Genomic DNA, 14,333 nt, shown 5'->3' on the forward strand with positions numbered 1-14,333 from the left:
CTATAGAAATAACATTTTGAAAAAAAAAAATCTATAGAAATAACATTTTAGCAAAATTTTGATCAAAAACTTAATTTTTCTTAAATTTCGGTAGATTATTTTTGGCACGAGGAGGCAGGTCCTGAGAAATATTACCATAGACACCACGTGTCAATCTCGCCTACAAACATATTAACTAACTTATAATTGTTCCGCAATGTATCGCAGGGTATAAAAATCTTACCAAAACAAACAATCTTATAACAATTAAAATGGAAGTTATACGAAGCCGATCTAATGTATATTGGCATAACATTTATTGAATCTATCAATTATATTTACACTAGTCTTATCAAGCTACAAATGATTGACATTACAATTAATTTAAAATAGACCAAGTGTGTGTGGTATAAAAATCGATAATGACTTGAAAACGTGTCAAGTCATTCATAAACGACTACTCAATCCTATAATCATTTTACAAATAATTACTAATACATATAGCGTATATATAGATTAGCAGATGTCAAGATTTAGATTAGACGATGACACTCTATACAAAGAAGATTGCAAAACTGATTATGCTATTACTCAAAAGGATGTTAATTAAAATAAAAAATTATAAAAATATAAAATAAAGAAAAAGGCAAACAATTGTTCGAAAATAATGAGAAAAAAAAAATTATTTTACGGAGACGCAATATTTGTATACCCCCCACCATAGGATGGTGGGTATATTAACTTTGTCATTCCGTTTGTAACACATCGAAATATTGCTCTAAGACCCCATAAAGTATATATTCTGGGTCGTGGTGAAATTCTGAATCGATCTAGCCATGTCCGTCCGTCTGTCCGTTCGGCTGTGGAAATCACGCTAACTTCCGAACGAAACAAGCTATCGACTTGAAACTTGCAACAAGTAGTTTTTATTAATGTATGTTAGGTCGGATGGTATTGCAAATGGGCCATATCGGACCACTTTTACGTATAGCCCCCATAAAAACCGATCCTCCGATTTGGCTTGCGGGCCTCTTGGAGGAGCAAAACTCATCCGATCCGGTTGAAATTTGGCACATGGTGTTAGTATATGGTATCTCATAACCATGCAAAAATTGGTCCATATCGGTCCATAATTAAATATAGCCCCCATATAAACCGATCCACAGATTTGACCTCCGGAACCTCATGGATGAGCAAAATTCATCCCATTCGGTTGAAATTTGGTATGTGGTGTTAGTATATGGTCTCTAACAACCATGCAAAAATTAATTCCATATCGGTCTAACACCGATCCCCAGATTTGACCACCGGAGCTATTGGAGGAGCAAAATTCATCCCGGTTGAAATTTGGTACATTGCGTATATGGACGCTAATAACCATGCCAAAATTGGTCCATATCGGTCTATAGTTATATATAGCCGATCCCCAAAAATAATCTACCTAAATTGTATTTCTATAGAAAATTTTATTCTATAGAAAAAAAAATATTCTCTAGAAAACAATTTTTTGTCAAAATTTTATTGCTATACAAAATGTTGTCATTATTTTATTTCTATAGAAAATTTTGTCAAAATTTTATTTCTATAGAAAATTTTGTTAAAATTTTATTACAACACAAAATTTTATTTCTATAGAAAATTTTGTCAAAATTTTATTGCTATAGAAAATTTTGTCAAAATTTTATTGCTATAGAAAATTTTGTCAAAATTGTATTTCTATAGAAAATTTTATCAAAATTTTATTTCTATAGAAAATTTTGTCAAAATTTTATTTCTATGGAAAATTTTGTCAAAATTTAATTTCCATAGAAAATTATATCAAAATTTTATTTCTATAGGAAATTTTATCAAAATTTTACTTCTATAGAAAATTTGTCAACATTTTATTTTTATAGAAAATTTTGTCACAATTTTATTTTTATAGAAAATTTTGTCAAAATTTTATTTTTATAGAAAATTTTGTCAAAATTTTATTTTTATAGAAAATTTTGTCAAAATTTTATTTCCATAGGACACTTTATCAAAATTTTACTTAGAAAAATTTATCAAAATTTTACTTGCATAAAAAATTTTGTAAAATTTTTTTTCCATAGAAAATTTTGTTAAAATTTTATTTCTATAGAAAAGTTTGTCAAAATTTTATTTCTATAGAACATTTTTTCAACATATTATTTCTATAGAAAATTTTGTCAAAATTTTATTTCTATAGAAAATTTTGTCAATTTTTTATTGCCATAGAAAGTTTTGACAATTTTTTATTTTTATAGAACATTTTGTCCAAATTTTATTTGTATAGAAAATTTTGACAATTTTTCATTGCCACAGAAAATTTTGTCAACTTTTTTTTTCTAGAAGAAATTTTATCAATTTTTGATTTTTGTGAAAAATTTTGTCAAAATTTTATTTCTGTAGAAAATTTTGTTAAAATTTTATTTCTATAGAAAATTTTGTCAAAATTTTATTTCTATAGAAAATTTTGTCAAAATTTTACTTCTATAGACAATTTTGTCAACATTTTATTTCTATAGAAAAATTTGTCAAAGTTTTATTTCTATAGACAATTTTTTCAAAATTATATTTCTATAGAAAATTTTGTTATTTGTTTTTTTTTTTTAATTTTGTAAAAATTTAATTTCTTTAGAACATTTTGCCAAAATTTTATTTCTATAGAAAATTTAGTCAAAATTTTTTCCAAAATTTTATTTTGTAAAATATACCAAAACATCAAGATTTCTACCAATGGACCAAACTGTAAAAAATCCACTAAATTTGATAGATTTCTACCAAATGTGGCAACCGTGATTTTCCGTAGAACTTAGTAAGGCTAAACGTTCACTTTAGTCTATTTTAAAAATCACTCGGAAACTGATTTAATTGAGTAATTACATTTTCACACATTCTCTATTGCTCTGAGATCACTTTAGATTGATGCACAAAATGACAAACAAAGCGTTGTTGTGCATTCGACAAAGTTAGAAAATAGCACAATTGCAATATCATTTGATAACAAACATTTTACAGTTTCTGTTGTTGAACAACGATCACGGGAAAATAGTATAATAAAAGTGAAAAAAAAACGCAATTGCAAATATGTCTAAAGAATATTTGAAAATCGTTTACAATACGGAAACCAAAATATGGAAATCGGTTAATTATCCCTATGGGGAATTAAAGAAATTATCCTTGGGTGAAAAATTTTTGAAAACAATGCGTTCCATTAATCCCAATAAAATAATTGATTATTTTTATGATGCAAATGTCAGTAGAACAGCCAAAGAGGTTTATGAACAATCAATCGTGATGGCTATTAATTTAAAAGAAATTGGCATCAAAAGGGGTGATATTGTAATCTTCTTTAGCATGAATAATGAATGGATATCGGCGCTGACGTTTGGATGTATTCTAATGGGTGCTGTACCGAGTTTTTTCGAAGTTCATTTGGATAATGGTAAGAACAATAGAGAAAACAAGTAAAAACGGAGAATAACATGAATAAAAGACCGAAAGATCGGCTAAATCTTATGTTTACTCCTACATGGAGTGCGAAAAATTCTACTAAAGGGTGGCAATTAAAATCGAATTATTTATCCGGGAATATTGTCCGGGAATTTTAATACTCAAATATAAGGCATAAATCTATATTTGATATTTAAAATCAGTGAAAACTTGGCGCCTGTGGAAATCGTTCCTACAGTGGCTACATATGATTAAAGACTGATAAAGTATGCATGGTTGTTAGAAGGTATATACTAGAGGCCTGCACAAATGTATTTGGCAGGCAAATACCAAATGGTGTTTACGGCCAAAGTCAAGACATGAGAGTATAAATGAGAGTACAAATAGAATTTGTAACCGAAGAAGCTCTGAGCAAATTAAACATAGTGTGTATTTATTTCAACAAATACTCGTACTTCCAATATTTGCCCTGATCCCGCAAACTCAAATACTCTCTTTGCAAAGGCAAAATGCATAAACACATTCATCGATAATGAATAAATAACACAAAACAACATCAAATACTCGGGACACGAAGCAGTGTTGCCAATTTGGTGCTTTTAGCACCAAATTTAGTGCTTTTTGATTTCTAAAAAGCACCAAATTGCCTTTTTGGTGCCTTTTCAAAAAAAGCACCAACTTGGTGCTTTCTGGCATTTTAATTTAGTGCTTTTGGTGCTTTTTTTATTTTGAACAGTATTAAGTTTAATTGATACAAAAATTTTGATTAGACTTTCAAGAGCCGAAGAAACTCAAATTTATTGCCAAATACAGAATTTGATTGTTATGAAGTTGGTATTGATTATTTTTTAATTAATATTGTTATTTAGGGTATTCTGTAGGAAAGTCGAGCGATGGGTGTCGAATTTTCGAATTTGGTAAAGATGTCATTAAAAACGTTTGTATTAAATTCACAAAAGCACGCACAACTGAAATAAGACTCCTTCCATATATTAATATAGACTCCTTCCATATAGTAATATTTTGAAAGTTGAAAAACATCACTGATCAAAATGAATTGGACGAAAGCATTAAAACTGATCAAAGTGTATACTTGAATAGCGGTTCATAATGGTGAGTACTAAGTTCGAGTTTTGCCGCTAAAGTGAAAACTATATCAGTAAAAAAGGCATAAAATTATGCATATTTGTTGCAAATTTTATTATAACTTGATGGGGAATAGCCAAAAGCAAATTTTCACTAAGTTTGTATTCCTTAAAATGAATTATTAAAGAAATTGTAATTGACTATATGACTATTTTAGCAACTAAACTCGATCTTAATACCCACCTTAACGTCTTAAAATTCAATTCACAAAAGTTCTTTTTTTTTTAGTAGAGCATTTAATTTTCGATTTTGTGGTGGAAGGTGGTATGTTAGAATTTATAATATATTTTTGGTGCTTTTGGGCCTTGGGGAGTTGGCAACACTGACACGAAGCATAGCGACCGAGTATTCCTAGAGATTCATCTTTTTGCTTTGCTATGCTTTTGTGGTGCATTTGTTAGTCAGAGTTGCCAACTTGTAGGAAGAAAAAGTGGTATTTTTTGACTGTGTTTCGATCAATTAGATTCATTTTTATACCCTAAATAGTGGTCAGGGTATAATAACAACAAAAACAAAAAATGTGCCTACCAGAAATATTGATTTTAGACCCCATAAAATATATACCGATCGACTCTGAATCACCTCCTTTAATTAAATGTTATTAATCGAAATGCAAAGAAACTTAATTTAAAAATAACGAATGTTGGTTTATTAGTTATTTAAACAATAAGGTACCTATGTTATATATCAAAATTCAAATAACATAATATGGTTGTCTTTTCTATGCTTATTGAAAATATTGCGATTTTGGAGTTTTATATTTACATGCAGCGGTAAAATAGGCGGTAACACTAATGGAGAGAATTCATATGTGAACCATTATATTTTCATTGTTAGTTGCTGGTGCAATAGTCTGAAAATAGTCAGTTATTAGTAGTAATATTACCAGTTTAAACCAAAAAATATTTAGGAATTTGATTACCACCGCAATTACCATCAATCTCCCTGCTTTCAGCTATAAAAACATTTGTTTTATTGTGATATGGCATCCCTACTTGACATTATATTGCTCTCTTCTGCTTCTCAGTTTCTCCTTCTCTCACTTACTCACAACTCCAAACAAATGGTGGTGGTTTTATACATTTTACTAGCGTGGAGATGGAAATACAATAGGTACATCATATAAAACTTGCAAATACGCGAGATGTGTGTAAGTTTGCAAATGCTGAATACGTAAATAGTGTTTGGCGTGAGTTTTTGTATTTGTACACACAAGATAATAGTTCATGTGTAGGGAAAAATACAATGATTTGCGGGAACAAATGAGAGTAAACAATGACCCTCAATAGACAAAAATGTCTTGATATGTCTTATAAGACGTCTTGTGCAGGCCTTTAGTATATACTAATACCATATACACAAAACAATAATTCATTTATTTTATGAGTAGTGCCATTAAAATTTCCTGGTTTTAATAACGCTTTGCGGAAGTCTCAAGTGGAGTATAATTTAGTTCAATTTTCGCACGACGTATGTTCATTGTTGTTATAAAACAATTTACATTTGTTCCTGAGTAGTCAAAATGTAAATTCTACTTGCTGTGTAAAGTGTCACGTAAATCGGAGTAAAACTAGGGTATCTGTGGTTATATGAGCGCAAGTCGGGCGAAAGATATATGTGGGAGCTATATCTAAATCAAAATGGATTTTAACCAAATTTGGCATGCCTGTACTCTAAAAAATTACCTTTGTAACATATACTCACTCAAACATATTATGTTTCACCCTAAGCATATATATATATTTTAAGACCCCAAATAGGCAATTCCTGTGGAATAGGCTATTATAAGTTAGTGTATATGTTTGCAACACCAAGAAGGAGATAGATGGTGTTTTTGGCCCCTAAGTCGATCGAACCATGTCCATGTCGAGTCTAGGTCCTTCTTCGTCCGAACACCAAAAAGTTTTTCAGCGGTGGATTATCCCACCTCAGCAATGCTGGTGACATTTCTGAGGGTTTCAAAGCTTCTCTAAGTGGTTTCACTGTAATGTGGAACGCCGTTCGGACTCGGCTATAAAAAGGAGGTCCCTTGTCATTGAGCTTAACATGGAATCGGGCAGCACTCAGTAATAAGAGAGAAGTTCACAAATGTGGTATCACAATGGACTGAATAGTCTAAGTGAGCCTGATACATCGGGCTGCCACCTATGTTAACCTAACCTATAAATATATAGCTCCCATATATATATAATTCACCCGATATGGGTTTATATGGCCCGAGAAGCCAGAGTTCCCTAAAAATGTTGTATAGGGAGTAGAATTAACGTTTGCATGTATATCAACATGCCAATTTTGGTTGAAATCGGTTCAGATATAGATATAGCTCCCATATATGTCTTTCGTCCGATTTACAAACATATGACCCCATAGGTCAAAGTTGTAATCCGATTTACGTGAAATTTTGGACTGGAAGTAGAATTAACATCGTAACTACACTCAAAAAAGTTTACTTGGATTCAAAAATTTTGACCTTCCTTTAAGGATTTTGGTATTGATTCCGAGCCAAAGATTCGGGTTCTTTAAAATAAGGATTTTTTTTTTTGCGACCTATCTGCTTTAAATTTGGGTTCTATAAAATTAAACAAGTAAGAAAAGTCTAAAACGGGCGGAGCCGACTATATTATCCTGCACCACTTTGTAGATCTTAATTTTCGATACCATATCACATCCGTGTTGGGGGCTATATATAAAGGTTTGTCCCAAATACATACATTTAAATATCACTCGATCTGGACAGAATTTGATAGACTTCTACAAAATCTATAGACTCAAGATTTAAGTCGGCTAATGCACTAGGGTGGAACACAATGTTAGTAAGAAATATGGGAAACATTTAAATCTGAAGAAATTTTAAGGAAACTTCACAAAAGTTTATTTATGATTTATCGCTCGATATATATGTATTAGAAGTTGAGGAAAATTAAAGTCATTTTTACAACTTTTTGACTAAGCAGTGGCGATTTTACAAGGAAAATGTTGGTATTTTGACCATTTTTGTCGAAATCAGAAAAACATATATATGGGAGATATATCTAAATCTGAACCGATGTCAACCATATTTGGCACACATACACCGAAAAAATTTTCTTCTTTATTTTTACGAAGAATTCTTCATTAACTATTCTTCGTAAATTAAAATAACTAAATTTTCGTTCATTTTCGTAAATTTTACGAAGAACATTTTACGAATATACGATACTTCTACGAAATATTCTACATTAACTTTTCTTCAAAAAAAGTTTGTGCTTTTAATGAAACTTTCTTCAAATTTCATGAATTTTGTGAAGAAGTTTTTACGAATATTCTACGAAACATTCTGCGTTAAAATTTTTTCATAAAAAGTACCAAACATTTTCTTTGAAATAACAAAGAAGTTTCATTGAAGTTATAAAATTTCCGTTCGCGACATAAATTTGTCTTTTATAATGTGCTTGAGCCTATTCCTTTATTCTATTTTTTTATGCATGTCTATGCTACTTCTCATTTGGGTGATAGCGCGCTATGAATAAAAGCGAAGCTATAAAACGAAAAATTATTCAAAAACTTAAGATGTAAAGTAGTGATGTAATTTTTCGCACTTGTAACTACAACCAAATGCACTTTCGACTATAACATTTTTTTTATAAAAGTTCGAACATTTTTGAAAAAAAGTACGAAAGTTTTTCGTAAAATGTACGTAACATTTTCATAAAAAGAACGAAGATTTTTCATAAAAAGTACGAAAATTCTTCATAAAAAGTACGAATTTTTTTCTTACAAACTACGAAAATTTTAGAAGAACTTTTCTTCGTTAAAAGTACGAAATATTTCGTACTTTTAATGAAAAGTTTCTTTGGTTGTAAAACAATGACAAATTTCGTACTTTTAACGAAATTTTTCGTTCTTTTTACGAAGAAAATTCTTTCGGTGTAGCTACAATGCTAATTCTACTCCCTGTGGAAAATTTCAACTAAATCGGAGTTAAAAATTGGCCTCTGTGGTCATATGAGTGTAAATCGGGCGAAAGCTATATATGAGAGATATATCTAAATCTGAACCGATTTCAACCAAATTTGGCACGCATAGCTACAATCCTAATTCTACTCCCTGCACAAAATTTCAACTAAATCGGAGTTAAAAATTGGCCTCTGTGGTCATATGAGTGTAAATCGGGCGAAAGATATATATGAGTGATATATCTAAATCTGAACCGATTTCAACCAAATTTGGCACGCATAGCTACAATCCTAATTCTACTCCCTGCACAAAATTTCAACTAAATCGGAGCAAAAAATTGACCTCTGTGGTCGTATGAGTGTAAATCGTGCGAAAGCTATATATGGGAGTTATATCTAAATCTCAACCGATTTCAACCAAATTAGGCAGGCATAGCTACAAAGCTAATTCTACTCCCTGTGCACAATTTCAATTAAATCGGAGTAAACAATTGGCCACTGTGGTAATATGAGTGTAAATCGGGCGAACGATATATATGGGAGCTATATCTAAATCTGAAGCGATTTCAATAAAATTTTGCACACTTGACAACACTGCTAATTGTACTCCTAGTGCAAAATTTCAACCAAATTGGGGTAAAACTCTGGCTTCTGGGACCATATTAGTCCATATCGTACGAAAGATATATATGGGATCTATATCTAAGTCGGAACCGATTTCTTCGAAAATCAATAGGGTTCTATTCTGAGCTAAAACACATACTTGTTCCAAATTTGAAGTCAATTGGACTAAAACTGTGACCTAGACTTTGATTAAAAAAATGTGTTCACGGACAGACGGACATCGCTATATCGACTCAAGAGCACAACCTGAGCATTTTTGCCAGACACCATGTGTCTATCTCGTCTCCTTCTGGGTGTTGCAAACATATGCACTAACTTATAATACCCTGATCCACAGTGTGGCGCAGGGTATAATTAGGATACAGATATAATATTTATCGAATTTTCATTCTATTGTTCCGGTATATTCATAAAACTATTCACGTACAAACAAATGTCAGTTTAAAAATCCAAATTATGACGGATACTTCGAAGTAAAAAATATTTTCTAAATTCCAAACAAGTATATACGGCCGTAAGTTCGTATATACTTGTTTGGAATATAGAAAGTTTTGTAAACTTTTGACAAAACTTTCTATAGAAATGAAATTTTGACAAAACTTTCTATAGTAATAAAATTTGACAAAATTTTCTATGGAAATAAAGTTTTGGTAGATTATTTTTGGCGATATGGACCAATTTTTGTGTAATAAGTCATCGGCTATATATAACTAAAGACCGATATGGACCAATTTTTACATGGCTGTTAGAGGCCATATATTGACAAAATGTACCAAATTTCAACCGTATCGGATGACTTTTGCTCCTCCAAGAGGTTCCGGACGTCAAATCTGGGGACGGTTTATATGGAACTATATATAATTATGGACCGATATGGACCAATTTTTGCATGGTTGTTAGAGACCATATACTAACACCATGTACCAAATTTCAACTGGATCGGATGAATTTGGCTCTTCCAAGAGGCTCCGGAGTTCAAATCTGGGGATCGGTTTATATGGGGGCTATATATAATTATGGACCGATATGGACCAATTTTTGCATGGTTATGAGAGGCCGTAAACTAACATCAGGTACCAAATTTCAACCGGATCGGATGAATTTTGCCCCTCCAAGAGGCTCCGGAGGTCAAATCTGGGGATCGGTTTATATGGGGGCTATATATAATTATGGACCGATATGGACCAATTTTTGCATGGTTGTTAAAAACTGTATACTAAGACCACGTACTAAATTTCAACCGGATCGGATGAATTTTGCTCCTCCAAGAGGCTCCGGTGGTCAAATCTGGGGATCGGTTTATATGGGAGCTATATATAATTATGGACCGATATGGACCAATTTTTGCATGGTTGTTAGAGGCCGTAAACTAACATCAGGTACCAAATTTCAACCGGATCGGATGAATTTTGCCCCTCCAGAAGTCTCCGGAGGTCAAATCTGGGGATCGGTTTATATGGGGGCTATATATAATTATGGACCGATATGGACCAATTTTTGCATGGTTGTTAGAGACCATATACTAACATCAGGTACCAAATATCAATCGGATCGGATGAATTTTGCCCCTCCAAGAGGCTCCGGAGGTCAAATCTGGGGATCGGATTATATGGGGGCTATATATAATTATGGACCGATATGGACCAATTTTTGCATGATTATTAGAGACCGAATACTAAGACCACGTACCAAATTTTAACCGGATCGGATGAATTTTGCTGCTCCGGGAGGCTCCCCAAGCCAAATTTGGGGATCGGTTTATATGGGGGCTATACGTAAACGTGGTCCGATATGGCCCATTTTCAATACCATCCGACCTACATCAATAACAACTACTTGTGCCAAGTTTCAAGTCGATAGCTTGTTTCGTTCGGAAGTTAGCGTGATTTCCACAGACGGACGGACAGCCGGACAGACGGACGGACGGACGGACATGCTTAGATCGACTCAGAATTTCACCACGACCCAGAATATATATACTTTATGGGGTCTTAGAGCAATATTTCGATGTGTTACAAACGGAATGACAAAGTTAATATACCTCCATCCTATGGTGGAGGGTATAAAAAAACTTTAAACCAAAGATGCTAAATCCTCGAAATAAGTCTTAGCCTATATTTGAAGCGTTTTTTTTCATAAATGTAAAATTTGCCTTAGTTTAAAAACATGCAACTTTATCGAAGGGACGCAAATTTCAAAATGTGTGTCCTAAATTTAATGAAAAAAATGTTTGAAGCAAAGATTATAAACTTTCTTTTAAGTAAAATTTCATATTTTTAAAGAAATTTGTCCTTAAAAGTGTGTAAATTGCGCATCCTAAAATTGAGGTTGCGTAATCTTTAATATCACGTAAATATTTTTTTTTAGTGTATGTATGCCAAATTTGGTTGAAATCGGTTCAAATTTAGATACAATTCTCATATATAAGTTTTTCTGATTTCGGCAAAAATTGCCAAAATATCAACACTTACATTGTAAAATCGCCACTGCTAAGGCGAAAACTTGTAAATATAACTTCAATTTTCCTATACTTCTAATACATATCTATCGACCGATAAATCATAATTACACTTTTCACTATACTACTAATTGTACTCCTTGTACAAAATTTCAAGTAAATCGGGGTAAAACGCAGGTTTTTGGGGTTATATAAAAGAATATCGGGTGAAAGACATAAATGGGAGCTATATGTAAATCTGAACCGATAGGGTTCCAAAATCAATAGGGTTCTATTCTGACACAAAACAGAAACGTATGCCAAATTTGAAGTCAATTGGACTAAAACTGCGACCTGGACTTTGATTACAAAAATGTGTTCAAAGACAGACGGACGGACATGGCTTTATCGATTCAGGGACCGATCTTGAGCAGTATTGCCAAAGACACCGTGTGTCTATCTCATCTCCTTCTGTGTGGTGCAAACGTAAGCCCTAACTCATAATACCCTGTTCACAGTGTGGCGCAGGATATAAAAAGGAAAATTCGAAATCAAAAATAAATAAGTTCAACATGGTTTCATTCAAATGAAAAAAGTTTAATTTGAAATGAAAAAGGTTTAATTTCTATGCAGAAATCTTTCATTTGACTTCCGTACTTTACAAGGTCAATTAAATCACAAAATCTGTATATTTATTGCACTATTTTATTTTCCCTTTTACTTACAGAATCGACTGGATATCTTTTCAATATAGCTCAACCGAGTCTAATAGTTTACGAAGACAAGTATTTGATGAAACTCCAAGAAATCCTTAAGACTAGCCAATTACAAAAGACTCCGCTAATGTTAGCCATTAATAATGGAGAAAATCCCAATATACAAGAGATGCTCTTGAAACAACCTACAACACCCATAGCCTACTCTGATTTCAAAAGTATCGAACTATTTAATACGCAAGAAGAAATTGCCATACTCGTTTTAACCTCTGGCTCATCGGGAGTACCAAAATTAGTACAAATTTCCCATGCACTCCTAATGCATGGTGTTGCCATTTGGTGGGATAATGAAAATAACTACGCCCCATTGGATGGCGAAAGTGTAGTTTTCTCCTTTAGTCCCTTGCGATGGATAAGTCAAGGAGGAGTTCTGTTTCAATCAATGCTATTTGGTTTGAAACGTGTCAGTTCATGTGGTATACCAACTGGCAAATATGGTTTGGAGCTATTACGGAATAATGATATCACTCATTTATTTGCGGCACCCTCAATATTCTATGAAATTCTATTGGAAATTGACCCTCAAGATACGCAAAGTTTAAGAACTCTTAAAATGGTACAATTGGGTGGGGAACCACCATCGCAGATTCTATTGGATCTTGCAAAGAAGCATGCAGTAAATGCTAGAATTTTTAATTGCTATGGCATGACAGAAATGAGCTCCTGCATAGCTATTGATGAGCATATAAATGGAGGAAAATTATTACCTGGTTACGAGCTACAGATACTCGATGATAATCTACAGCCATTGGGTACAAATCAACCCGGACAAATTGCTTTAAGACCTCCATATCCCCTTAAAGGCTATATGGCAACGGAAAATGCGCAGTTCCTCAATGATCAGGGCCTGTTCATAAATGGCGATTATGGTGTGATGGATGACGAACAAAGGTTACATGTTCTGGCGAGATATAAAGATCTTATAAGATCAAATGGTGAAGTGGTATGTTTTTTATTTTTTTTTGTATAAATGTTATTTATTACCTAAAATTGAAATTGTGTTTTCTAGATTATCCCAAACACTTTGGAATATATTCTCATTAATTTACCTGAGATATATGTGGCCCGATTAACTAGTTATCAAAAATCTTCAAACGATACAAATGAAGTTGGTTCCCTTTTTGTGGTTCTTAATGCTAATGTTTCTATATCCCATAAGGAAATGTCAACTAAAATTATGAATACATTAAGTGCTCATCTAAATCCACGACAACTGGAAGTTATCAAAGATATTTACTATGTGGAATCTGTTCCCTTGACCACGTGTGGAAAAATCGACAGGATAGCTTTGAAAAAATTAGCCTTAAGTAAAGCTCAAATGTAATATTCATTTTTTAATGGCTATATAGTATTATTTTATTATTATGAGTTATATATTACAACATTTTAATATTAATTACAATTAAATTTAACTAAAAATTATATTATTACATTATTAAATTTTCTTTCTTATCTTTCTAAATTCATCCAGTTTCAGAAATTTGAACACATTTTCGTCTCAAACTGTAAAAGTTAGACACTGCAATTTTAATCCGATTGGCCGATCTAGAAGTAGTTTGGATTCATAAATGGATTTGACAAATTTATTATATACGTATCGGTAAGGGCCTGATTGATATAGTTCTCATAAACGTTGGTTTTGGAAAGCTGAGCTCAAGCCCTTTCCAATGAACCTAGTCTCTATATCGCACGTGGCTTAGTTTTGCCACAATGGGCCCGATAGTAAAACTACACAGAAAAAAATTGTCTTGTAAATTTAAGGACCATTTTAACTTCGATATAGTTCAAAAAATGTACTGTAATATAGTTAAGTTTTCGTAACCACAACGAAAATTAACTTAGCTAAAGGAAAACTTAGAAAAATTCAGTAAATGTTTTTTAGTTCACTAACTACGAAATGGGAAGGATTTTTTCCTTAAATAAATTTCCAACACAGTAGTTAATGCATCGTTGATTCTATTATAAAAATACATGGGCAAT

The 14,333-nt window shown here is 32.3% G+C and overlaps 1 protein-coding gene and 1 long non-coding RNA gene across 2 annotated transcripts; one reads left to right on the plus strand and one right to left on the minus strand.

Annotated features, from left to right (window-relative positions):
* The first annotated feature begins 2,973 nt into the window (after positions 1-2,973).
* LOC142230315 (uncharacterized) lies at positions 2,974-13,775 on the plus strand. Its single transcript, XM_075300959.1, has 3 exons — positions 2,974-3,427; positions 12,305-13,296; positions 13,363-13,775. The coding sequence occupies exons 1-3, from the start codon at positions 3,070-3,072 to the stop codon at positions 13,675-13,677; spliced, it is 1,665 nt and encodes a 554-aa protein (XP_075157074.1). The 5' UTR covers positions 2,974-3,069; the 3' UTR covers positions 13,678-13,775.
* On the minus strand, positions 5,204-5,922 carry LOC142230316 (uncharacterized). The gene is made up of 2 exons (XR_012720646.1): positions 5,504-5,922; positions 5,204-5,434 (listed from the first exon to the last, which is right to left on the minus strand). It is a non-coding gene; the product is annotated as an uncharacterized LOC142230316 (long non-coding RNA).
* Positions 13,776-14,333: the final 558 nt, after the last annotated feature.

The sequence above is a fragment of the Haematobia irritans genome, chromosome 3, assembly GCF_050003625.1.
Source record: "Haematobia irritans isolate KBUSLIRL chromosome 3, ASM5000362v1, whole genome shotgun sequence".
NCBI classification, from domain to species: domain Eukaryota; kingdom Metazoa; phylum Arthropoda; class Insecta; order Diptera; family Muscidae; genus Haematobia; species Haematobia irritans.